General features: G+C 37.1%; 1 protein-coding gene across 10 annotated transcripts in view; it reads right to left on the bottom strand.

Moving 5' to 3' along the window:
* Nucleotides 1-27,359, bottom strand: part of MND1 (meiotic nuclear divisions 1) — a 209,329-nt gene that overhangs the window by 173,715 nt on the left and 8,255 nt on the right. For 5 of the 10 annotated variants that reach the window (XM_078149051.1, XM_020994116.2, XM_020994115.2 and 2 more), the window contains exons 1-4: nt 22,568-22,633; nt 18,113-18,178; nt 16,087-16,144; nt 9,694-9,842 (exon numbers count right to left, since the gene is read on the bottom strand). In XM_078149051.1, coding sequence (XP_078005177.1) covers nt 9,694-9,842; nt 16,087-16,144; nt 18,113-18,178; nt 22,568-22,618 — 324 coding nt within the window. In that variant the 5' untranslated portion in view covers nt 22,619-22,633. Of the gene's footprint in view, nt 1-9,693; nt 9,843-16,086; nt 16,145-18,112; nt 18,179-21,814; nt 21,819-22,567; nt 22,665-25,507; nt 25,685-27,359 lie in introns of those variants that run through there. The other 5 variants (XM_078149052.1, XR_002326086.2, XM_078149047.1 and 2 more) reach the window with 5 other exon arrangements.

A 27,359-nucleotide genomic window follows, 5' to 3' on the forward strand; every position in this document is an offset into this window, starting at 1 on the left:
CATGTAAAACCCTGCTTATTCAAAAGTAATAGTATTGTGCTAAGAGAGTCAGAAAATATTTTCACATAAAGAAAATTATTTCAATCAACTAGTTAAGGATGTAAAATGCTGCCTTTCTCATAGATGATTTTTTTTCCTGAAAAGAGTAGGAAAGGAACTGTGGTTTTAAAAAAATAAATGATTTAAAATATGAGAATGAGGAAACAGTTTTCAGATGGCATTTGAGAAATTTTGGACAGAAAACAAACTGTAGCATAAATGTTGTTGTTCAGTCATTTTCACTTCTTCAAAACTCCATTTAGGGTTTTCTTGACAAAAGTACTAGAGCAATTTGCCATTTCTTTTTCCAGCTCATTTTATAGATGAGGAACTGAGGCAAACAGGGTTAAGTGACCTGCCCAGGGTCACACAGGTCTTCCTGATTTTCCTGACTTCAGGCCAGGAACTCTATCCACTGGCCACCTAGCTGCCCCATGGCGTACATAAAGGCTTAAATCTCCTTGTGAAAGACGTAGGATGATGATACTTTTTTTTTAACAGTTTGAAAGTTTAAAGAGGCAGAGGGGAAAAAAAATGGCTTATTGATTTAGGAAGATGTGCATTTAAATCCTGCCTCAGAAAACACTTAATAGCTGTATGACTCCAGGCAAATAATTTAAGTTCTTTGATCTTTACAAAAGCATCAAAAAGGGGCAGTTAGGTGGTGCAGTGGATAGAGCACCGACCCTGGAGTCAGGAGGACCTGATTTCAAATCCAGTCTAAGATACATAACACTCACTAGCTGTGTGACCCTGGGCAAGTCACTTAACCCCACTGCCTAGCCCCCCCAAAAAAATCAAAAAAAGATGAGGGTGGACTTAACGGCATCTCAGGTCTCTGCCAGCTCTAAAATCTATAATCCAATAACACTTTTGATCACATAAAAGTATGAAGTTTTTTCAAGAATAAAATCAGTAGAATTATAAAAAAAAGACATTGTCAAATGGGAAAACAATTTTTACATCAAATATCTCTGGCGAAAGTCTGATATCAAAGATAAATAAGAAATTGACATAAATATACAAAGCCAGTGGCCATTTCCTAACAGACAAATATTCAAAGGACATGATGAGTTTTCAAAAGAATTGCAAGTTTAAAAGGACCATATGGAATAGACCCCAAATAACTAATAAGGATACGCATAATTAAAACATTTCTGGTTTTGCTTCACACCCAGCAAATTGGCAAAGATGATATAAAATGGAAATAGTCAATGCTGGGAAAAGACAGGCACACTGTTACATTGTTGGTGAAGCTGTGAATTTCTCCAAACATTCTGAAAACAGTTTAATGAAAGAAAATTTACTAAACTGAGCCAGTAATCTTACTCCTTGGCAATATACTTGAATGAGGTCAATTACTGAGGAAAAAAAATTACCATAACAAAATACTCATGCAGCATTTTTTGAGGCCCAAAATATGGACGTGAGGGAATATTACCATACTGGGTGACCTTTGATGTTCCAAATCTCTGATCTCTGATCCTATATAAGAAATGGTAAATATGGGGCAGCTAGATGGTGCAGTGGATAAAGCACAGGCTTTGAAGTCAGGAGGACCTGAGTTCAAATCCGCCCTCAGACCAAACACTTGACACTTACTAACTGTGTGACCTTGGGCAAGTCACTTAACCCCAATTGCCAAAAAAAAAAAAGGTAAATATGAGGAACTCAGAGAAATCTGGAAAGACTTGTATAAAATAACATTAAAAACACCAGAATTCAGATTAACATAATGACCAATCTCTTCCAGAAAGCTGATTATGAAATACTGGTGGCACAAAATGACCATTATCGATTTGCTTTAACTTTTTCTTTGCTATTAAAGGAGGATAATTGGGAGGTGAAAAGGAGGATGTTACAATTATTTTTAAAGCATTAAAAAAATTAATAAATAAAAACAGAATGGAATTTTTAACATACTAAGCTCTTTAGTAACTGTCTCATCTGCTCTGTACTTGTTTATATCAATAGTCATTGCCATGGACTTCAATACTAGTCAAATATGGAAAAGGAAAAATATATTTTGCCCATTTACAAAGCCAAGCTAAATAATTTCTCAGTAGAATGAATTTCACTTAGCCATACAAATGAAACAGTCCCCTACATAACTTTCCAAATTTATCATTCTGTACTCATAGTCAGAAGATTCAAAAACAAAATAATAAAACGAGCATCTGTCAAAGACAACTTTCAACATCTTGTTGCCTAGTGAGCAGAATAAATAAATTTCATCAACTTGCTCTTCAAAAAACACTCTAAACTAGGGGTTCTTTACCTTTTGTGTGTGTGTGTGTGTGTGTGTGTGTGTGTGTGTGCAATGGACCTCTCTGTTTCTAACTCAAGACTAGAATGCCACCATATTCCTCAGCCTCCTCTTCCCTCAGTTTGGAAGCTGGAGGGCAAAGTATCAATCCTCCCAAAGCCTGAGAACCCCTGGTATAGTAAACAGAACGCTGGCCTTAGAGTCAGGAAAACTTGGATTCAAATCTGACAATTACAAATTATATGGGTATGGGCAAGTCTGTTCACTTTTTTTCAGTCTCAATTTCCTTATCTGTAAAATGGAGATAATAGTGTCTGCAGTACTCACCTCACAGTAGTCGTGAGGCCCAATGTGCAAGCTTGAAAGTGCAATAACAACCTTAACTATGATCAGTATTCCCTCTTCTCAATAAGAGCAGAGGTGGTGTAATGGATAGAGTGCCAGGCCTGGAGTCAGGAAGATCCGAGTTTGTATTTAGCCTCACACACTTAGTAGTTGTATGACCCTGGACAAGTCATTAAACCTGTTCAGCTCAGTTTCCTCATCTGTAAATTGAACTTGTTGGGACACCCCCCCCAAAAAAAATCTTAATCACCCACTGAAAACCTAAGGTGGGAGTTCTTTTCCTGTGTTTTCTCTCTTGATATATATTTCCTAGACCTTGTGTCTTCTTAAGGGAATATATGAATTTGTGGATAATATTTTCTTTTAAAGGACCAAGAGAAGAGTATTGGACTTTTTAAAAATGTTTAAATTTATTAACTGTATGGCCCCGAGAAAGTTCTATTTACCTCAGTTTACTGTTCTGTAAAGTGATAATAGTGGGATCCACTTCCCACACATGTTGTGAGGATCACATGATTGAAAGTGCTTGGCACACACTGCTTGGCATAGAATAAATGCTATCTAAATGTTAACTATTTAAATGTAATTGTTGAAATTAAGGTCAACTAACTGGTAATTAATTGATTTTGTTTCAAGTTTAAATACATTATAATTTATGGTATTGTTATATTTCTAAATTTCCTTATATTGTGTAATTTGGTAAGAATTGTATCACCTATGTTGTTAGTAGATTAAGAATTGTACTGTCAGAGAAAAAGAAAAATGAATGGGTTAGGAAGTTGTTAGGTTATTCTATCTGACCATGTGTTATAATATTAAACCATAAGCTTCCAAGCTTTGTTCATATTTAAAGGAAGTTTCAGCTAAAATTATTTGGTTTTCACTTATGAAAATTAAGACTGTTAACTAAGCTATCTGGAGTTATTGTTTAAATCAAGTACTTACAAAAGCATTTTTGTGAAAGGAAACTTAGTAATTATGCAAAGAAAGGACCTTGTAAAATCTCCTTGTAATTAATTTAGTTTCTTATACTAACAGGACAAATTGTAAGCTCTTTTTAGGAAAAGGAAATACTTTCACGAAGAAATGTTGTGCAAAATCTTTTTTGTTTGTGTGTTTTTAGAAGGCCTACCATTTGCAAGCTAATTTGTTGCAGTAATAATTTGATATTAATGACAATTATATCCAAACCTACTGTGAATTTTGAGTTTCATTCCTAGGTTTGTTGTGTTCTTGGACTAGCCTTAATGGGTGCTTTCTAAGAAACAGAGTCAGAGTCAGCAACTCAAAGAGAGCAGCATCAGAGGTCTAAGGCTAGTGATTAATACTAAAGCAATTACTGTAATGAGCTGCAAGTGGGAAGGATCTTGCTGTTTTGATCTGAATTCATTCCATAGCCTAGCAAGGGTTAAAATTAGTGTTTGAACTTATTACAGGTATAAGATTCAATTCCGGAAGTATCATGTTCTTTCAGATTAAGTATGGTTAGAGAAGGATAAATAAGATAAATAAATCTCACAAATGTGAGATTATAGTCACATATCTGAAACTCTGATTATTGGAACTTGCTACTCAAGACCTCGTGGGACTGTTAACTGACTTATTCTGAGTCTGACTCCAGGTATCAAGAAATACCATTGAGCTACTGATCTGTGATGCCAGCAACCCTGGGGTGGGGGTGGGGGGGTCTATGCTACGAACTGCAGAGGGTACTTTCATGGGAAAAGTCGGGAGAACGACTTCCACATGAGCTGAGGTAGGATTCTCCTGACTCAGTTTCCCCAATATGAATATCCCACCTGGCAGACTTTAAGGCTGGCTCAATGCAATTGGCCATCTTATATCACTTCTGCCTGGAATTGAGAAGTTAGGGAAACACTGTTCCCTTAATATAGTTGTGTCCCTATCCTTTTATGGCAAATTTCTATAATCAAAAAGTTTCATAAGCATAATATTAAATCTATTAAATAATAGATTGATAGTGGAACATCTGAGGTTATTATAGTAAGATGCAAGCATAAGATTGAGGTGTTTGGCCTTGAATTTTAGAATTAAGTATTTAGCCTTGACATCTGTTACTAATATATTCCTGTATATGTTAGGGTCTTTTAATTCCTCACAATGCTATGAGGATAATTAGGTCAAGGGCTTGTAAAACCAGGATATTATTCTGTCACTTAGTTAATATCATACATGTCTAAGTTTGTTACAATTAGTTAATGTTAAAAGAAGAATGGCTCGTGGTCTATCTTGTAAATGCCTTAAAAGAAGCATCCACTTTAATTAGGGGTTATTTCTTTGAACATGACCAGAAATTGGAATTGTTTTATTACTTGATATGTGCTGTTTTAAAATTGATCCCTCAATGTATTATGTATATACTGGGGTCCATCTTTTTTAAAAAAGTGTTCTGTTACTAATTCCTTAGTGGAATCTCATTCTCCTAATAGAGGAATGAATGTGTAGAATAAAAACTGGGTTCTAATTTTGAATAACTGGGTTCTAATGTTCCTGTTTTTATTTGAGTTTCTTATCAACATGACAGTTGGCCAAGGTTCCAATTTTGATTTTATAATAATAGAGACATAAAGGTTGAGTTAACATTCATTATTTGACCTGATTATTGGCAAGGTAATTTAAAATTGTATTAAGATCAATTTTGTAGGAGAGTGGACACAAGAAAAAGGATCTCTACAAGAAGACGGTCTGCGGGACACTGCTTAAACAACACTCAGAGCAGAAAACTTTATCAGATGATGTCCTCCTAGACAGCTGTGTGAGATGAGACTTGTGAGCCTTAATGGACTATTTATTGTTTACTTTTCCCCTTTGCTATTTACTTACTAAGGGGACTGCCCCTTTGATTTGTCAATGCATGGATCAATTTCTCTCTCCCCTTTCCCACATTGCTGTAAGTCCCCAAAATCCTTTGATTAAGTGTTGACCATATCAGTTAGTGATTCATCAAGAAGGCTATACTCCTCATTAGAATCAGACAGGGGAATGTGAAAAACAATTTATCTTAGTAATCTGTGTCTTGGAGACTCAGAGCTCCACCCCCCAACCTTCTGCTCCAAAGTTCTTCAGCAGGACATTACTGATAAGGAGATTTCACTGAATTTTCTTATTCTGGTCAAACTCCAATCCAGGCCTGAACTGATTTCATTCTACACAGGCTTGCGTGGAGACAGATTTCTTCTGCCTAGATAGCCCAAAGACTGGAGGTGGTATTTCCTCTACTTTGATGGCAGGTGATAACTAGCCCCTGTTGACCTAAGTCACATACTCAAGAGCTCATTTTAATATAGCCCACCTTCCAGTATGTCGACCAATCAAGGCTGATTGGCATCCCTTGGGAACACCTACTCTTCAAAGGGCTTATAACTCAGTACCCCAAATCCCAAATCAAGCCAAATCAACTCCCTTAGAGGAGCCCAATTTTGGACTGAACTTGACATTCATATGTCAAGCCAGGTTGAGAGAAATTAAAGTGTGGACACATGCCTTAATTTTGTTTATCTCTTTTTTAGAACAGACTCTGTAATTTATGGGGCTTAGACAAGCTAAAGAAGGAAATGACAAACCACTCGAGTATCTTTGCCAAGAAAACTCCGAGTGGGGTCACAAAGAGTCAGATGTGACATAAATGACGAAACAACAACAACCAGAGAGGTGATGAACTACTGGCACAGAATGCTACATACACTGTCAGATATGGCTGGTCTGTCCTTTCCTTTTGGCTTAACTGTTTTTCTCTAAAGAGCTGCAGGGATGATTTTGGGAAAGTGACTGAAAATAATCATTATAATATTTAACACTTTTTCAAATAGCTGGAAAAAGAAAGTAATTTAATCTTTCTGTGTCTAAGTTTACTCATCTATACGAATCTGGAGTTGGAGATGGTCTCTGGGTTTCCTCCCAGTTCTAGATGTGTGATCTTATGAAGTATAGAATGAACCACGGATTTTTGTCTATGAGACTTTTTGTAGATCCCAAACTCAATGCAATTACTAGCAAGGTCATCTGTGAATAGGCACTTTTCAATGCTAATTTGAATACCATACATAATGTATATGCTAATACATACATTAGCATATCAAAACCAAATCACTTTTCAATTACTCTAGCCCCAGGCAGATCTGTGGTTATCCTCAATCCACAAAAGATTTAGAGAGAAGGATGAGTTTGGTGTCTTTTTTTTTTTTTTGCTTGGTTGATTTTTTTGTGATAGCTATAGTCAAGGCAGATTGGATGGGGGCTGGGGGAGGGGAAGAGTACTGACAGTAATAGAAAGCAAAGAGTGGGACATTCCTATTCTCCATTATACCAGGGTTTATTTTTTCAGTGTTGGCTGGAAATGCTGATTAGGTTATGAGTTTTTTTATGAAGGGCAAAGCTCAAGTCTTGCCACATAAAGCATGCAACAAATGCTTATTAGGGTAAAATTAGAATCTGTAAAGCAATCAACAGCATAATAACGTTCTTGCTGGTGACTACTACCACAATTAAGGAAGGTACCTTATGAAAAAGAAGTCTCTATAAATTCATTAAAAGTATTTCCTTCCAAACAAAATCTCATTAAAATCCTCTAAATTTTATAAACAGGACTACTTCCTTTCTTCAGTATTCAGTGGATCTCTTCTTCTTTAGGTACCCTTAGGTAATCAAGTGAAAATTGTCATTTTTGCTATAGGCTCAGTTTACCAAGAACACCCCACCTCCAATGGGAAATTCTGTTAAGAGATTCACAAATTAAGAAATGGGACATAGGAATCATTTTATCTAGCACTTTCATTTTATAGGAATTTGAGGAAACTGAGACCCATGGAGGTTTAGTTGAGATTTATTTTATAAAAAAAAGTATCTATTTTAAGTTCCGTTTTGTATACTACTCAACAGCTACCAGCTATCAAAGAATGAATCACAATAAATTTCTATACTTTCTTAAAATCAGTAGACCAGCTGCTTGTATGTTTTAGGCCCCAAACCACTCAAAATGAAGTTTCCCTATATTTCTAGACAAAAAAAAAATTTGCTAGGTCAAGTTCTAGAAATTAGCAATGAAGAGAATTGAAAAGAGCCAAAATCCATTTTCTGAAAGCTGTCCCAAATGAGATGAAAGGAAAATGAATCCAGGATGAAAAGCTGAATGGTTTTGTTTTTTTTTTTAAAGAATCCAGAGTCTGGCTAAGGGTAGAAACAAATACCCAGAAAAGAGTGTAATGCTTGGAACTGACCCAATAAGGGAAAGAAAGGACTTTGGACCCAGAAGAGAAATGCTGACATCTCATTGTTAAGCTGCTAGGTTAGCAGAATCAAAATCTACATGTTTAGTTCAGGGTATTTAAAAATTCACAGAAATTTTTGGAAACAAATGGTAGTAAAGGGCTCCAAAGATGGCAGGCTCATTAAACAATAATTAGGTGTGATTGAAAAAAACAGTTCAGTAAATTTCTTGTGATCTCCTAAATCAAAGGTAATGAAATTGGCTTAAATGATACTAATTGGCTGCAAATTTGGAGTCTCATAGTGTTGCTGAAGCATTATATTAAAATAAATTTCTGTCTACCATTGGCCCATTAATACAAAGTTTGATTTAGTGCTAAACAACTTGAGATATTTATTTGTCCAAGATAAAAATTGATTTTTTCTCTATCCAAAACATTTTTAATTAGTGAAAACACGAACACAGAAAAGTATTAGCTCTCACCTTCAAAAATATCATGGAATTTAGAGATACAATTAGAAACAAATCCTATTTAAATCTTTATGGGCATGCCATAAACGGATGATACTCAGCAGATACATTAACATTAAACTATTTCAAGGATGAGAATCAGAACTAGTGAACAAGGAAGATGTTACTATCGACAAACTAATGATATTAGCTAGCAAATTAGCTAACAAAAACAAAGCCTAAAATTAAAACTCCTGCTACAATTAAAATTTCAATTAATGTAAAGTTATACCCCTCCAAAACGTTAAAATCTTTCAAGTCAGATGGCTATACTCAAGCTTTCTCATAATCCTTTCAGAGGAAGCCATCCCGATGCTTGGTGGCCTTCCTTGAGATCTCTTGATAGTTATTATCTGGGTATCAATGGATTGTGTAGGTCATCCATGAATTATTCTTCACTATCTTTGGCCAACCTGCCTCCTCATCTCATACACCTTTAGGACAATCCTTTACCCAACATCTGCTCAATTATCCCTGAGTAATATGATGATGTGTTGCACTCTATTCCAACAACTTCACCACACAAAGCATGAAAAACAATGTAGGTTACAATTTAGATATTTTATTTCAAACCACCATAACAAAATGTCCAGTAAAATCCTATTGATTTGTTATTGTTATGTTAGTTTCTAACAAAAACAAATATGCCACATTCCTCTTCCCCATCCCCATATCCCCATCCCCAACCACTTTGAGGCAGTGAAGCACAGTGGGTAAACAGCCAGACTCAGAGTCAGGGAGACCTGGGTTCAAGTTGCTACCTTTGACCCATAATGGGCTATGTAACCAAAGGCAAGACACTCAATGTTAACTCTTTAAGACTTTAAATTGCAGAAAAGTTGTCCAATCTTCACTGTTAGAGTTTCTTCATAAAGTTTCCCATCCCAATGAAATTATAGGTACAGGGGGAAAAAACATCTTGAGTAATACTTTTAGCAATTTATTATAGCCCTAATGATGTGTTAATGATATGAGATAGAACTCTTCTCTTTATTATAACGGTGTACAATGGATTTTTTTTTCTATTAAAAAGGATTTTTGAACAACAAGTCAAAAGAGGAGACTCCAGGCATAGAAATTCCCTCCACCAAGAGACTGGAAGGTGTCTATGCCTTACTGGTTTAGTCTTCACCCAGAGTCACTTAGAGGTAGTAACAGTCAGGGCAGGATTTGAACTAGGTCTTCCTGACACTAAGCCTGATACTCTAACTATTCTGCTTTCTGTTGCTATCACTGAAAGACATAAAAAAAATCTATTTTCCTTTCATGAAGAAAAGGTCTATTTCTCTTCCTAACTCTTGCTTACCTGAGTTGATAATGTCTCCAGTTTTCGTTTCCTTGCATGCAATGCTTTGCTTGGAAAAGCCCAGAAATAATTAGATGTCCCAATCCTCTCAGAGTCCACCATACCATCATCAACTAGGCTTTGAAGGACTTCCTTCACTGACATAGCAGCTACCAGAAAGAAAAACAATATTATAAACTTAAATTAGAATCACATAATGATAATATATGAATGAAAAACTGCATTAATGACACTTGGGGTATAAAGGGTTAAAATGCCCCTAGAAAGAGACATATGTGTCAATACTCTTTTTAATCTTCTTAAGGTCTGGACTTAACTTAGGGCCTCCAAAAAATCAGACTAAGGCCTAAGTCAGTTTGCATGTGCCTGTATTTTACATGGGGAATAAAATTATTACCTTTGATGTTATTGTCTTTGATTTTCATGAGAGACAGCATGGTGCAGTGAATAGAGAGGGTCAGGAGGAAATGGATTCAAGTCCAGCCCCTGACAGCTGTGTGATATTGGGCAAGTCATTTAACCCCTAAGCAACTCTCTAAGATAAATTACAGAAGCACTGTCCAGGGAGTCTCTACCATGGGAGTTTGCCACATCAATGAAATCCCTGGTCTGGATTAAAAAAAAAAAGCAGTTATATCAAGAAGACCAGGAAAGATTTAGAAGACACACAAGGAATACTCTTGTGAAATTATCCAGATCCTTTAAGGGATCACGGGCCAAGGCAGCACGCTGCTCAGCATGCCAATTCTGACATGTTGTCGATGTCGGCCACCTCTTCTCAAAGCAGGCCTTTGCCCCAGTGTCATCCCATGCTCACATTTATTTTCTCTAACTGGATTCTTATTTTTGATATATTCTTTAAAATCTCCTTTGATTCATTTTGGAGTTTCTTCCTAGAAATTTCTCAAAACTTTCACTGGCTGGCCTCATTGCCAGTTTACACCAGGCTGGCTAGTTACACAAAGTCACACAGCCCATTTATGGGTCGAAGGTGGCAACCTGAACCCAGGTCTCCCTGGCTCTGAGTCTGGCTCTTTACCAACTGTGCCTCACTGCTTCAAAATGGCTGGAGATGAGGATGGGGGAGAGATGGTGAAGACTCCCTGGACTAATACTTCTGTAATGCGCCTTAGAGAGTTGCCTGGGGGTTAAATAATTTGACCAGGATCACATAGCTAGCATGTGTCAGGGGCTTGACTTGAACCCAGTTTCTCTTGACTTCCTTTATCTATTGTACCATGTTGTCTCTCATGAAAATCAAAGACATTTGTAATAATATCATTCCCCATGTTAAATACAGGCACGTGCAAACTGACTTGGACCTTTGAAATAAATAGAAAGAAAAACCAACACACAACAGAATAACCTAAATATCTTAATAGTAAAGAGGTTGCATAGTCAAATATGCTTATAGGACTTTCATCCATTTTTATAAATGACTGCATGCTTATGCAAACAAAATGTTCAAATTAAATACAAATAAATACTGATATTTAAGTTTGTAAAACATAAAGTTAGCACACTCCAAGGGACCAGCAATCTCATCCATGAGGCAACTCTCTCCATCTCTGAAGACTGTAACCAATCTATACTCACTCATTTCATGATATCTTTTGTCCATGTTCCCCCATAAGCTTTACCTATGGAGGGTCCCCAGTAAGTTGAGACTTCCCTTATTTTCTCTTGACACCATGAAGTTACTATACCAGTGCAGCATTCAGGCTGCTCATTATGTGTTATCAGTGATAAATGTATCACTGTGCAATAGACTTAAATTTTTCTAACTTTGAAAAGAAATTAGAGTCACTGAACCATGTTATTTACTTAATTGACCAGGGAAGTAAGAATTCACTTGTGTTTAATGATTTATTGAAAGTATATAATTAGGAAAATATTACGAAGCAGCTAATTGGTACAATCAAAAGAACGCTAGGCCTGGAGTCAAAAAAGACCTGAGTTCACATCCTGCCTCAGATACTCACTGACTGTGTCACCCTGAGTAAGTCACTTAATCTCTATTTGTCTCAGTTTCCTCAATTATGAAACAGGGGATAATAATAGCCCCTAGCTCATGGGACTGCTGTGAGAATCAAATGGGATGTTTATAAAGTACTAAGCAGAGTCCCTGGCACACAGTAGGTGCTATATAAATACTTGCTATTATTGTTGCTGTTGTTGTAAGGATCAAATGAGTTAAACTTTGCAAAGTGCTTTGCAAACCTTAAATGCTAGCTATTATTAATCAGCATATAATTAAGAAGTAAGTCTTACTCTATAAATTTTCAGGACTAAAATCAATTTGTAACAATGATTTCGGTCATCAAGGTCTCTGTATCTTCAGTTAAATTCTGTTTAATTAGGAGAGACTATTGTATAATAGCACACAGGACTTGTAGGCCTGTTCATATTGATGTCTTGTCGTGGGTTCATATCAACACTTCCTGGTTCCACGACCATGGGTAAGTCACTTAATATCCCATAGCCTCTGCTTCCTTAAAATTGGGACAATAATAGCTGGAGAACTACTGGGAGGTTCATAGGAGATAAAGGAGATTTAAAAAGCACTCAAAATATCTGGCTAAGAGCATTGCCTAAACAAAACACAACACTACCTAGCTTCTACAAACCAATTTCAGCAAACTCCTGAAGTCCACACTAAGCTGAAAATGGATGAAGAAATTGAAAGCAAAACTGTAACGAGTGACTTTTCCCATTCCGAAACAGAACAAAAAGTCAGCCAGTAGCCCATGAGCAATAGGAAATGGGGCCTTAAGCCAGCAAAGCTCATGCCAGCACAACCAGCTGCTGTGGCTCTGTGTTCAGATGGAGCAATGGGGCCTTAAGCCAGCAAAGCTCATGCCAGCACAACCAGCTGCTGTGGCTCTGTGTTCAGATGGAGCAAGGGTGGAAGGCTCCCCCAAGAAAGCCCCAGGGTGGGGACCTTAGAAGCCCAGGGGAGCTGCCAGCAGCAGGCAGCAGCCAGTACCTGACTACAGCACTCAGACCAAGACATCCCAGGCCAGGATCTCTCAGGCCTCTAACACTCTGTCCCAAGACCCTGGAGTGAGCCCTGACAATAGAGTGCTCCAAACCTCAAAGATACAAGGAGGATGAACCCCAAGAGGTGGAAGTTAGCTCAGCAACTAGCTCTCTCAGGGAGAGAGTAAGCAGGGCTGAAAACCTCACCCAAAGTACAAAAAGGAGCAAAGCCTGGCCTTGGCTTGGCATATAGCCTCAATTCAGGAAGCAAAGATGGAAAGGAGTAAATCAAAGAAAACATTCACTAGCATCAACAATTATTTCAAATCTAGACACTGTACTCCCCCAAAGGAGTTAAGTCTATAACAACTTTAAGCTTAGACTCAAAGAAAAAAAGGGATTCTCTACAGGAATTATATGAATACTTAGAACAAATGAAGCAAGAGATAAAAAATGAAATAAAATCTCTGGGAGAAAGAATCAGAAGAATAATAAGTAACTTAGAAAAGAAAGTGGTAAATCAACAACAAAATCAAACAGATTCCCTGAAAACTTGAAAACAACAAAAATATCAATGATTCCATGAGACCACAAGAAATACTGATCAAAATCTGTAGACTGAAAAAAATAGAATTAAGATATTTTATATAAAAAAAAAAGTGAACTGGAAAAGATGTCAAAGAAAGATCACTTATGAATCAATTAACTCTCTGGTTTTAAAAAAAAAAAAGCCTGGACACTATACTGCAAAAAATCGCAAACGAAAAATGTCCAGATCTATTAGGGCAAAGTAAAGACAGAAAACAAAATCTACTGATCATCTCCTGGAATGAATCCTCAAAGGAAAATTCCCAAGAATGGCATAGCCAAAATCCAGACTCCCTACGTAAAAGAAATAATACTATAAACAACCAGAAAGAAGCAATTCAAAGATCAAGGAAATACAGCTAGGAATACATAAAACCTGGCAGCTTCAAATAAAAATCAGAGATCTTAAAAAACAGCATTGTAAAAAGCAAAAGATATAGGGTTACAAATAAGAATAATAACCAGCAAAACTGAGTATAATCCAACAAGAGGAAAAAAGAGATTTTTCAAGCACTTCTAGTAAGAGAAGAACTATGAAATACAAATATAAAAGTACAGAGAAACCTAGAAAGGTAAATTTACTTGAACAATTGAAAAGAGCTATATCATGATATAGTGCTGACATTCTATTAAGGGGCAAAGAAATAACTGTCCTTCAGAACCTTAAATGTGTTCAAAGGATATTGAGAGAGAGAAACAAGAGAAAAGAATGGTTTGGGAAACAGATTAAGATTTTGGTCTGAGGGTTTTAAGAGGGGAAAGAGAAGGATATGTAAAAGGAATACTTTAATGTGTAAAAAAAGGAGAAATGGTTGGAACTTGCTTTTTTCTTGTAATTGGGGTGTTTAAGAAAAGCATACAAGGGCAGCTAGGTGGCACAGTGGATAAAGCACCGGCCCTGAAGTCAGGAGGACCTGAGTTCAAATCTGGCCTCAGACCAAACACTTGACACTTACTAGCTGTGTGACCCTGGGCAAGCCACTTAACCCCAATTGCCTAAAAAAAAAATAGCATACAAACACGGAACAAAGGGAGGGAGTGAGCATCAGACTGTTGCATGAATTTTCTTATCGATTTGACTAGGTAATGCCAATAAGCCAACATGAACCAGAGGAACAGGTTTTATTACACCCAGTGTGTGAAACACCTCACTAGTAGTTGATGGAGAATGTGTCTCATTCACTACTAGTAGTACTTCTATATTACATAAAACAAACAAACAAAAGATGATTGCTTATTATAGTACAGCTGTTGGGTTGGTTTTTTTTTCAAGGTATGCTTGTTAAAGAGAATATTTATTATTAGCTAAAGGAGAGAGAAAGAGGATGTGTCCTTTATGTTATAGCTAGTTTCACTAAATCAAAAAGAACCATCTGTCAGGTTAAAGGAAAGGGACATTCCAGATTATATCATCTCCTTTTTATTTATTTATTTATTTTTGCAATTAAGTCTTTTTGTACAAATTGGAGGAGGAAAGAATGCAGTGAAGGACACTAGCTATTCTAAAAGGTCCTGAAGTTCACAGAAGGGTTAAACACAGCAAAATGGTGAAAAAAGAACAAAATGGAGTTACATTCTCCAAAAAATTCACATTCAACAAGATGAATCTCACTCTTACCTGAGATGACAAAGGAGGGTTGAAGAAACACATATAAATGCACAAACACTCACAGAGTCTTATGCAGAAATATAGACAGCTCAATAGGGAAATAAGTAGGGATTTAAAGGGAGGATAATACTGTGGAGAAAAGGGTCACAAGTGAAACAGGCATCCTGATGCTGAGGGGAAGGGGAATATACATATATATATAGAGAGAGAGAGTTTCCTGTAAAAATCCTCTTTTTGTGTTCTATATCATGGAAATGTTCTTCTTTGGTGTAAGACAACTAAAACAACTCAAAATAACAGCACTGGATTTAAACAAGATATTTTAAAACATATATTTGGTTGAATTATAAAAGCCATATCCTTCTGTAAATCAAACAGAAAGGACAGCACCAAAAAAGTACTCACAGACAAATGCTGAGACACAAAGAAGCTAAACATATCTGTCACTGAGAGGCCTAAAGCTGAGATGTCAACTCTGAAATGGAGTTTGGAAGATATAATGCAAATGCAAAACTGGCATTTTCAAATGTTTCATCAAAATTATAACTAATTTTACTTTGCATTTTCATAACCATCCTTAGCTCCTTTTCCCTTTGGATTTATTTTATCTTCTCTATAACAACCGTCAAACGAACCAGTGCTGCTGTAATGGACAGAGGCCAGCCATGGCTTCCTGAAGACCAGGGTTTAATCCTGTCTCTGATACACACTACACGTGCATAGTCCTAACACATGTCTTTGTCTCTGTGTTACAGAGGAGCTTCAGACCTCTATCAGTGAAGGGTACTCTCCACTAGGGAGATCTCCACATGAATAGAATCACAGAAATGACAATAACAGTCATTTCTAGCATTTGTTAATTGCTTTGAGATTAGTAAAATGCTTTATGTACACTATCTAAGCCTATTCTCACAACCTTATGAGGTAAATATTATTATTATGCACATTTTGGATGAGTAAACTGAGTCTCAGAGAGGTCAAAAGACTTGCCCAAGTAAGTATCAAGAGAAAGTGGATTTAAATATAGGTCTTCTTGACTCCTACTTAAATGCCCTTCTTACTCAAAATAAAAGGAAACAAATACAATAACAGTTGCAGAAAAGAAAAAGTCCAGTGTACTAAAAAACCCAAAACAAAACAAACAAACAAACAAAATCCAACAGCAACCTCCTTGAATCTTTAAAGCTACAAAAAATAAAAGTAACGCAGATACTTACTAATTCCTTTCTCTCTGGGAGCAATCTTCTCCATATCTTTCAACTGAAATACATCTTTCTGTTTAAAAGGTGTAAGTCAAAAGCACATATTTATTCTCCACTTGATTTTTACATGTATGAATCAATCAACATGTATTTATTAAAGACCTAATACTACAAGGCAGGCACTGAAGCTACAAGTAGAATGAAAGAAATAATCTCTATTTATCTAGCACTAAATTCATTCTGTAATTAATTCACATGGCTACCTTCAGGGATCATAGAGTTAGAGCTGGGAGGGACCTCAAAGGCCATGTAGTCCATGCCCCTCATTTTTTTTTGGTTTGTTTTTTTGGTGAGGATTGGGGTTAAGTGACTTGCCCAGGGTCACACAGCTAATAAGTGTCACGCGTCTAAGGCCGTATTTGAACTCACGTCCTCCTGACTCCAAGGCCAGAGCTCTATCCACTGTGCCATTCCCCTCATTTTAAAGATGCAGAAATAGGCCAACAGAAGATTTGGCCAAAGTTACAGGGCAATAAATAGCAAAACAAGAAGTTGAATCCAAGTTAAATCAGTAAGCATTAATTAGGTGCTTACTATGTGTTAGGTACTGTGCATGGGATGCAAAAAAGGGCAAAGACAGTGCCCTGTCCTCAAGGAGCTCACATTCTAATGGAGGAAACAACAAATGACTATGTACAAACAAGACATATACAGAGTAAACTGGAAATACTCTGGAGAGAAGAGAATAGCATTATGGGGAGATCAAGGAAGGCTCCAGCTTCTTTCTAAAGCATCACGTTGCTTCACTGGGGCTAGAGACGAATACCTAGGTTGAGCAAATTTCTGAGAGGTCAAAAGATTTTTAAGAATATCTATATATTGGGGCAGCTAGGTGGCGCAGTAGATAGAGCTCCAGCTTTGGAGTCAAGAGGACTTGAGTTCAAATCCAACCTCAGACGCATGGCACTTACTAGCTGTGTGACCCTGGGCAATTCACTTAACCCCAATTGCTTCACTAAAAGGCAAAAAAAAAAAATCTATATACTTCATACAGATGGATGATATAATCTGGATTTTTCTTTCCCTTTTGCCCTTTCAAAGATGGTCAAGGACCATCACCATTTTATTTGGTCCAAGACCATATAGGAGGATCATTACACATATGAAGTGAGAGAATAAGTAATGGTTACTTAAGGAAATTAGCATAATCTCTCTCTAATCACCAAGAACTTTTAGGAATACTGAGCTATACTTAAAGAATGCTGGTCAAGTTAAAAATGTCAAATAAGTATATATTGTCTAATCACAAAACTTCAAATAAATAAAAACAAAAAAGGTTTTTCAATTGTACTAAATTATTTGTCATTTTTCCCCCCAAATATTACCAGACATTTGAAAACAGAAGCTTCATAGTGTTCTCTGATTTGCACAGACGGTATAATTTTTTGATGGACTGAGATTTCATTTTCTACTAACGAGAAGACATAATTTGAATGGATCACATCAAGAAGAAAACAAGGCTCAGAGAAAGCACAAAAATTTGCCAAATGGCACCTGCTACTCAGGAAGCTGGCCAGTTTAGTCTGAAAGACTTGGCTCCTTCCTTACCTATATGACCTTGGGAAGTCATTTAACCTCTCTGGGCCTAAGCACACTCACCTGTAAACTTAAAACCTTTGAAGTCCCTTCTAGCTCTAAATCTTTGATGACCCTATATAAAAATCTATTCTTAACATTATCAATAATTGCCTGAATTATTGCTAATAATTCATCTCCTTTTGGGAGAGGAGCCCTTGACAGAGAGTCCAGACCTATGATTGTCTAAAGAACTCCCAGTGTGGGAGAACAGCCTGGAGCCCTGGGAGGCCAGGCAGCTTGTACCTGGTCATAGCGAGAATGTGTAAGAAGACATGATAGGGACTCATGTGTTCCTGACTACAAAGTCAGCCCTCTCATGGACTATGCCACTCCCCCTCTCTCTACCTCACCTCATATCTTGCCAACAGAAAATCTATTGAAAATGTGAAGAAAATATACTTACCGTCTCAAAAAAGATCTCCATCATACGAGTTCTCTTCTCTTCTGCACTCAATCCTTTTTTCTTCGACTAAAGAAAGAACACACATTTCATTTTAAAACAACCTGGCAAGTAGCCTATTCTGAAATTTTACACATTCTCATATGTATATATACTAATACGTATATAGAACATCCCTCTCCTTGTCAGTTATGGTCAAGATTGGTGACCTTCAGAATCAGTTAGTCAAGGAACATTTAATTGATAAATGCCTGTATGTGCCAGGCGCTGAGCTAAACACAGAGGGATAGATACAGAGAAAGGCAAAAGACAGTCCCTGCTCTCAAGGATCTCACAGTCTACTAGCGGAGAGGACATGCAAACAACGATGCACAAACATGATGTATACACGATAAATAGGAAATAATCAATAGAGAGAAGGCACCAGAATTAAGAGGGATTAGAAAAGGCTTCCTGTGGAAAGTGGGACTTTATCTACAATCCAGGGAAGTCAGGAACGAGAGAATTCAATTTCGGCATGGAGGACGGCCAGTGAAAATGCCGAGAGTCAGGAGCAGCAAAGACACCAGAGCAGGAGTGAGGAACCTATGGCCTAGAGGCTACATATGGCCTTTTAGGTCTTGAAGTACAGCCCTCTAAATGAATCCAAATAAATCCCTAGAGGGCCACATGTGGTTATGAAGGGTTTTGAATACCAAACAGAGGATTTTATATTTGACCCTGGAGGAGGGAGCCATTGGACTTCATTCAGTAGGGAGACGATATGGTCAGGTCCTGTACTTTAGGAAGATCACTTTGGTAGCTTAAAGGAAGATGGACTAGAATGAGGAGAGGCTTGGGGAAGGTAGAGCAGGTTGCTGCCATAATCTAGTCATGAAGGCCTGTATCAGGGTGGTGGCAGTGTCAGAAGAGAAAAGCTGATGTGTTCTAGAGACGGTGCAAAGGTAAAATCAACAGGACTTGGTAACAGATTGGATACAGGGAGTGAGAAGAGTGGAAGGTGGCATTTAGGTTTCAGGCCTGGATAACTAGGAGGATGGGTATTCTCAAAAATAACAGGAAAATTAAGAAATGGGGGAACTGGTGGGCAAAGATAATGAGTTCAGTTCTGGACGTTGAGCTTAAGATGTGTACAGGACATCCAGTTCCAGATGTCCAAAAGACAGAGCTAGTCTGCTATGGACTCATCTTTTTAAGACCAATATTTGCAGCAGATACACAAAAAATACTAACATGCCAATTGATTGGATTCAATATAAGTATTTATTCAGTGAACCTAATATTTAAGCCTTTATATAACAAATTTCAAATATGTGATGTATAATGCTCTGCTATGTCTATTAACATAAGTATGTCCATAGCATGGTTTGTATTGTTTTAAAAAAGGAAATAGGCATATTCCTCAGAGGAGAAAAAAGTTAAGGAAAAAAAATCACCCCTATGATGTTTTACTTCAAATATCTCATGGCCAGGTTTTTAATTTCCCTGGCACAGACCTTCATTCTTTCTCTATTGTAACAGATGGAAAGCCCTATACTGAGTTGCTTTGACATACCCAAATTTCAGCCAATTGGTTGCTATCCTAATAACTTCCTATTTGGTCTATCTCAAACCTCTCTTCATACCAAATCCATTCTTCACAATCCAGCCAAGTAATTTTCTGTAGTACAGGTCTGACCATGTCACTATCCTCCTCCCATTCAAATTTCAGGGGCTCACTACTGTTACATTAAAAAATAGTATTAATGACTCCATTTTGCCATTATCCATCATTCTGTGATTCGAAGTTTCAGCGGTTTATAAGTGGCCTGATTCTGGAGAAGTCACAGTTACACCCCCTTCAGGGCATAAGGTCACCTGACTTAAGGAACATCATAAAACATCCCTCTTCCTTTCACCTTAGTGAAACCAGTCCCCTTCACCAACCAGAAGCCAGATGTCTCAATCCTTATAATCCCATTTTTCCTGTTTCCTACTACCTCCCAATTGTATATTAGCTGTGTAGAAACCAATGGTCAAGGTCCTTGGCTACCCAGACACCTGGTCCTAATTTGTTTCTCTCCATTTTTGGAAGACAGACAAGAGACACAAATAAGAAGGAAGGGAATCTTTGTTCCTAGTCTGCAAGAGTTTATGACGTTGTAAACTAATTAGAGACTAAATTTGTGACTAAAATTTCTCTACTGTGAATTTCCAAAATATGGTTTAAATGTTTCTATAAATGTTTTGAGGCACATTCTATAGAATCTGTTTTATAAGAATAAAACTCTGTGAAAGTTACATGGAAACAGTCCTTAGATCTTTTATCACTCTTTCCCTGAAGAATGAGAGCTTTATTGTTTTAGTGCAAGGAAGAAAGGTGATTTCACTAGAGAAAAAAATGTGGTTTACAGTTTAAATTTAAGAACTACCTATTCTAAGGTTTCTCTTGACTCTGAAAAGGAAGAAGCTTATTTAAATCACAGAACAGCTTAAAAGTAAATAAAATTTAATCAGAAAGAATGTTTATAGTGTTACCACTATATTTGTTCTATGAATGATATAATAGAACTTAATTGTTTAGGAAAGTAGAATCAAAATCACCAAAAAGTATTGGAATAGACCATGTATTTATAAGCTTTTAAGAACCCCTATGGCAACAGTCATGCAATTAATTGGTTTTGTATAATAAAAACTTATGCTAAATTTTAAAGGAAAAAATCAGTGAAGATTAGAGATAGTCTGGATACGATTGGGAAATAAAGACTTAGAGGAATTAAGTTGGGTAGGGTTAGGTTAACCCCAAAAGGAACTGATTTGATTCACTGCATGATTTTAAAGTAAAAGAAAGAAAAGTTATGGGAAGCTGGAAATGTCACCACCAAAAAAAAAATTTTTTTTCTCTCTCTCTGAACATTAGCTAATTGAAAACAGTGAGCCCTGAAATTTGAAATGCTGGCAGCTGATGGCCCTTGAGAAAACTAAGATTTAAATGTTACCATTAGTGATTATAAATCCAAATTTGATTTTGTTGAAATTTTGTTCTGAAACTAAATCATAATGTGGTCCCATTTACAGTGAGATACCTACTCCTATTAGGATAATTGTGGTAAATTAGAGCCCAATGCAAAAACCTGTGTGACATTAAACAAGTTACTGCACCTCTGTTTACTTCAGTTTCCTAACTGGTAAAAGGGATGATAATAATAATAGCACCCAACTCTCAGTATTGTTGTGAGGATCACATGGTTATAAAGTGCTTAGCATAGGGCCTGGCCTTTAGTAAGCACTATACAAACGTTAACTATTATTATTTTATTAAATGTAATTACTCCACACTGGATTACTCTATACTGGGTTTAGATGTGATTGGCATAAAATAGCAAAAATGATAAGATGAATGATTTTCTATATAAGATTATCTGAAAAAGCATTCAACTGAAATGATGTCACTATACTCCTGTTTTTCCCTTCCTCTAAATTGTATATTCACTGTGTAGAAATCAATGGTCAAGATCTTTGGCTACCCTGAGCCTTAGTCCCAATTTACTTCTGCAATCGCATGCATTGCTAAAGAAATCCTTGTCTGGATGTTAACTACTCCTTTCTTTATTCCTCCTTAACATCATTACCTCCATGACTAAACATAAACTCCTTTGCTTGGCACTTAAAGCCCATCACAACCTGGCCCCTTCTTACCTTTCCAATCTTTTTCCCACACATTACTCTTCTTCCTATACTGCCAAGGATGGCCTCATCATATTGGCCTACTCCCTATTCCACCCTCAGAATGCTCTCTCTTCTTTGTGCCTTTGCAAGGGCAAGGTCTAGAATGTATTCCTCCCTCACCTCTCCCTCTCGGAATCTCTACATTCATGCAAGACTCACCTCAATGGCAAAGAACTGGCAATTGAAGAGATGCCCATTAATTGGGGAATGGCTGAACAAACTGTGGTACATAAATGTAACAGAATACTATCGTGCTATAAAAAACTGATGTGCGGACAGATTTCAGAAAAACCTAGAAAGACTTGAATGAACTGATGCTGTGCGAAGTGAGCAGAACCAGGAGAACGTACACAGTAACAGCAACACTGTGTGATAATCAGCTTTGATAGACTTAGCTCCTCTCAGCAATGCAATATGATCTAAGACAATTGCAAAAGACTCATGATGGAAAATGCTATGCACATCCAAAGAAAGAACTAAGGAGTCTGGATGCATATCAAAGCACACTATTTTCTCTTTTTTTTTCTTTCTTGTGGTTTTTCCCTTTAGTTCTGATTCTTCTTTACAATTAGTCCACATGACTAATGTGGAAATATGATTGTACATGTATAGCCTATAACAGATTACATGCTGTCTTGGGGAGAGGGGAGAGGAGGGAGGGGGAAATTTTAGAACTGAGAATCTTGTAAAAGCAAATGTTGAAAACTAAAAATAAATAAATTTTTAAAAAAGAAAGAAAAAAAGACTCACCTCAAGTACCACTTCTGCATCAAAGTCTTTTCCAAAAACCCTTATATTCATCTTGTATATAATATATATGTACATATCTTGCCTCCCACATTTAAGAATAAGCTCCTTCAGAACATTATCTTGTCTTTGTATCACCAGTGCTTAACATGGGATCTGGCATACAGTGGGCAGGTAATAAATGCCTGTTGACTGATTATAGGGATCAGAAAAATTAACTTCAAGGCCAATCATCTACATTTTTTTGGTTTGGTATTATTAATAAATATCATTTATTGTTAGAAAACATTAGTAGGCAACAGATCTGTCATACAGGGGCCATCAGTTTTAAGAAAGAGTCATAAACAAGATGATAAAATGTTTACAATTGCCAGGTATGATGGTATATACCTGTAATCAGGAGGACGAGAAGGAGGGAGGGAGGGAAGAAGAAAGGAAGGAAGGAAATAAATAAATAAGTTTTATGCTTTTTAGGGGCAGGCCTGACTCAGGCTAGTTGATTTAGGTTTGAGGCTGGAATTAACTGAGACACCGAAAGGTCATTCAACAGTTAATAAAAGCAGATTAGGCAGAGCCTAGAATGGATATTCAAAAAGGATACTGCAATACCTGCCAAGGGCAGACAAAGCTCTCCTCATCTCCACTTGGAAACATACCATTAGCAAGCCAGAATCTCAAAGTCTTGAGCATCCACCAAGTCTGAAGGGATTCAATTACACATAGATGGGCCTTTTTATGCCCTTAGGTAATTAGACAGTCACGTCAATATGGCCAAAGGCTACCAGGAAGCATAATAAGAAAGACATAGGCTTGAGCCTTGGCTCCTGGACCAACTGAGTCCTAGAAACAGCTTAATTGATTTTCAGGGAAAAAGTAGCCTAACCTATGTTGGGGGAGAAATGCCTTGTAGGAAGTGGTCCTATCACATGGCCACAGTAACTCTTGGAGACCAACTATTAAGACACTGAGATATTATGATTTGCATCAGTGAAAGGAGTGTTAACACTTAAGGAAAAATAAGTTTGATGTATTAAAGCATTATAATTAAGAATATGCAGATAAATACAGTCACTAAATAAATATTAACAAGATTTATTTAGGGCATCCTAAGTGCCAGGCACTGCATTCAAGGAGGTTATATTCTATCAGGCGAGACAATATGTACATAGATACAAAACAGATATAAAATAAATACAAGGTAATTCTTTTTTTTTTTTTTTGAGAGGCAAATGTTACTTCTGGGTATAGCTCTGGACGGCAGAGCAAAAAACTTCTCCCAAAGCCTCCATTTCCCTTTAAAGAGGGCTCACGATCCAGCCATTTCTACCAGATGAACTTATTAGATTCTACTCCACCATCATCATGCATCCTCATGTAATAAGGATAGAAAGGTTGGTTGGAAGCAGGTTGTGAGAGGCCTTAAACGCCAAGCAAGAATTTATGTTTAATCTACAAGGCAACAGGGAGTCAATGGAATTTAGGGAATAGGGAAGTGACATTTTTTTAAAATGAAAATTAATGAAATTTAATGAAAATTATTTTGATTGTAAAATCACAATAAATCAGAAGAAACAAAAAGAATGATCAGAACCTATTATGCACAACCATATGCTAACAAAACTGAGAACATAAAAGAAAGGCAAACTAACAGAAGACCAAACAGAGATCTTAAATAATCTAATTTTAAAAAGGAAACAGAACTAATTATAAAAGAACTAAAGCAAAAAAATTCTGGTCCTGAGAAGTATATCAAACTTTTAAAGTTTAATTAGCAACTATGCTCCACAAATTATCCTCAAAAATTAAGAAAGCACTCTACTATAGTCCTTTTATGAACAAGTTAGTTCTAATACTTAACCCAGGGAAGGATAAAACACAGGGCTATAAACCAATGTCATTAATGAATATCTGATTTAATACATTTTAAAATAAAATTCTGTCAAGCAAAACACAGCAACTTAACCAAGAAATGATCCATTATGATCAAGTTGGATTTACACCAAGGATGCAAGGATGATTCAACATTAGGAAAATAATCAACATTATTAGTCATATTAAAAACAAAGCATCAAAAACTACATGATTATCTCAACAGATGTAGGAAAAGCTTTTTGACAAGTTACAACATTCATTTGTACTAACGAAAAAATCCTAGGCATGGAAAGAATTTTTTTAATATCATAAAAAGCATCTAAAACAAACAAAAAAAAATCCATATAAAATGAGGATACAACTAGAACCTTTCCTAATAAATACAATAGCAAAGTAAGGGTGTCCACTCTTCCCATTACTATTTGATACAGTTCTGGAAATGTTAGCAATAGCAATAAGAGAAAGAAATTAAATGTGTAGAGACAGATTAAAAGAGGAGTTGAAATTATCCCCATTTACTGATGATATGGTAATTTACTTTAAAACCCTAGGGAGGAGGGCAGCTAGGTGACCCTGTGGATAGCGCACCCACCCTGGAGTCAGGAGGATGTGAGTTCAAATCCGGCCTCAGACACTTGACACTTACTGTGTGAAGTCATTTCACTTAACCCCATTGCCTAGCCCCCCCCACCAAAAAAAACCTAGGGAATTAACAAAGATATTAATTCAGATAATTAATAGCTTTAGGAAAGTTACAGGCTAAAAAAAAATCCTAAAAAAATCAGCATTTTTATATAATAAAAGCCAAGAGGCAATAATAGAAAGGTAAATATGATTCCAATTACCTATAAAATAATTGAGGATTAATCTATCAAAACAAACACACACACACACACACACACACACACACACAACAGGAAACCAAAAACCATTCCCTAATAGATGTGTGATCAAAAGATATGAAAAAATAGTTCTCATAAGAATTACAAACTATTAACAACTATATGAAAGAAAGCTGCAAATCAAGAAATGCAAATCACACCATCTCCAAGATGTCACTTCTCACCCTGCAAAATTGGCAACAATGACAAAAGATGGGAATAGTTAACATTGGATGGGTTACGGGAAGACAGGTATACTGGTTGGTTGCCTGGTTGTTGTCCTTCATTCTCGAAGAGGACCAACATGCCATCACTATGTTACAGTCAAGTTACAGTGTGTCTAACTGTGGCTGATCAGACCAATACTAGCTCGGAACATTCTACCACAGGTCGAGCACAAATAGTTGCTATGGGGTGGATTCTCTAAGTTTGCATATCTCTGATGTAGGCATGCCACATTGAGTGGTCCTGTGCCAGTGAGTGGTCCTGTGCCAGTGTATCTCATGTCACACAATCAATTCCAAAGTTCTTAATACAGACCTTGAGAGTGTCCTTGTATAACTTCTTCTGACCAACATGTGAACGCTTGCCCTGTGTGAGTTCTCCATAAATTGGTCTTTTTGGCAAGTGCACATTTTGCATTTGAACAACGTGGCCAGCCCATTAGAGTTGTGCTCTCTGAAGCAGAGTTTGAATGCTTGGAAGTTTACTTCGAGAAAGGACCTCAGTGTCTGGTATCTTATTCTGTCAGGTGATCTTCAGAATCTTCCTAGGACAATTCAAATGAAGCAATTCAGTTTCCTGGCATGGTGCTAGTACACTGCCCAGGTTTTACAGGCATACAACAATGAGATCAGCGGAGCGGCTCCATAAACCTTCAGTCTGGTAGTCAGTCTAATACCTCTTCTCTCCCACACTTTCCTTTGGAGCCTCCCAAACACTGACCTAGCTCTGGCAATGTGTGCATTGACTTCATTATCAATGTGTACATTCTTGGAAAGTACACTACAAGGTAAGTGAACTTATCCACAGCATTCAAAACTTCTCCATTTGTTGAAACTGATGGTTCCACATGTGGATGGTGTGGTGGTGGCTGATGGAGCACCTGTGTTTTCTTGGTGTTGTTAGGCCAAAATTAGCACAAGCAGCAGAGAACTCAGCCATACTTTGTGGCATCTCGGCTTCAGAGGCACAATCATCTGAAAACAGAAAATCATACACCAACACTCTTTCCACTTTGGTCTTGACTTGCAATCTTTTGAAATTGAAGAATTTACCATCAGTGTGGTGGCTGACCTTGACACCATGTTCATCCTCATTGAAAGCTTTTAACAATATGGCTGAAAATATCATGCTAAAAAGCATGGGTGCAAGCACACAGCCTTGTTTCACTCCATCAGTGACTGAGAAAGCACAAGAGCACTGTGCATTATCCAGAACCCAGGCAAGGATGCTGTCATGAAACTGATGTACAATGCTGATGAACTTCTCCAGGTAACCAAATTTTGACATAATTTTCCATAAGCTCTTACAACTAACAGTATCAAAGGCCTTAGACAGATCTACAAATACAGTACTCTGTTCTGCTCCTGGCATTTCTCCTGCAGTTGCCTGGCAGCAAACACCATATCAACCATTTCTCAGTCCTTTCTGAAGCCATACTGGCTCTCAGGTAGATGACCATCTTCCAGGTGAAGAACCAGCCTAGTAAGGACTCTGGCAAGAATCTTGCCAGCAATGCCTAAGAGAGAGATCCCCTGTGATTGTCACAGGACAGACTATTTCCTTTACTTTTATTGAGATGGACAATGGAGGCATCCTTGAACTCCTGGGGCATAACCTCCTCTTGCCATGTAACCTGGAAAATTTCGGTCAGCTTTTGTATGAGCAATGAACCCTCTACCTTATAAATCTCAGCTGAAATAGAATCAGCACCAGTTGTTTTGCCACAAGAAAGGAGCCTAATGGCATTCAAAACCTCTTCTTCAGCTGGAACTTCAGCTAGGGACAGACTGACTTCAACCTTCAGTAAACAGTCAATG

The sequence above is a fragment of the Phascolarctos cinereus genome, unplaced genomic scaffold (assembly GCF_003287225.1).
Source record: "Phascolarctos cinereus isolate Bilbo 61053 unplaced genomic scaffold, phaCin_HiC Scaffold_9;HRSCAF=440, whole genome shotgun sequence".
Classification (NCBI taxonomy): Eukaryota; Metazoa; Chordata; class Mammalia; order Diprotodontia; family Phascolarctidae; genus Phascolarctos; species Phascolarctos cinereus.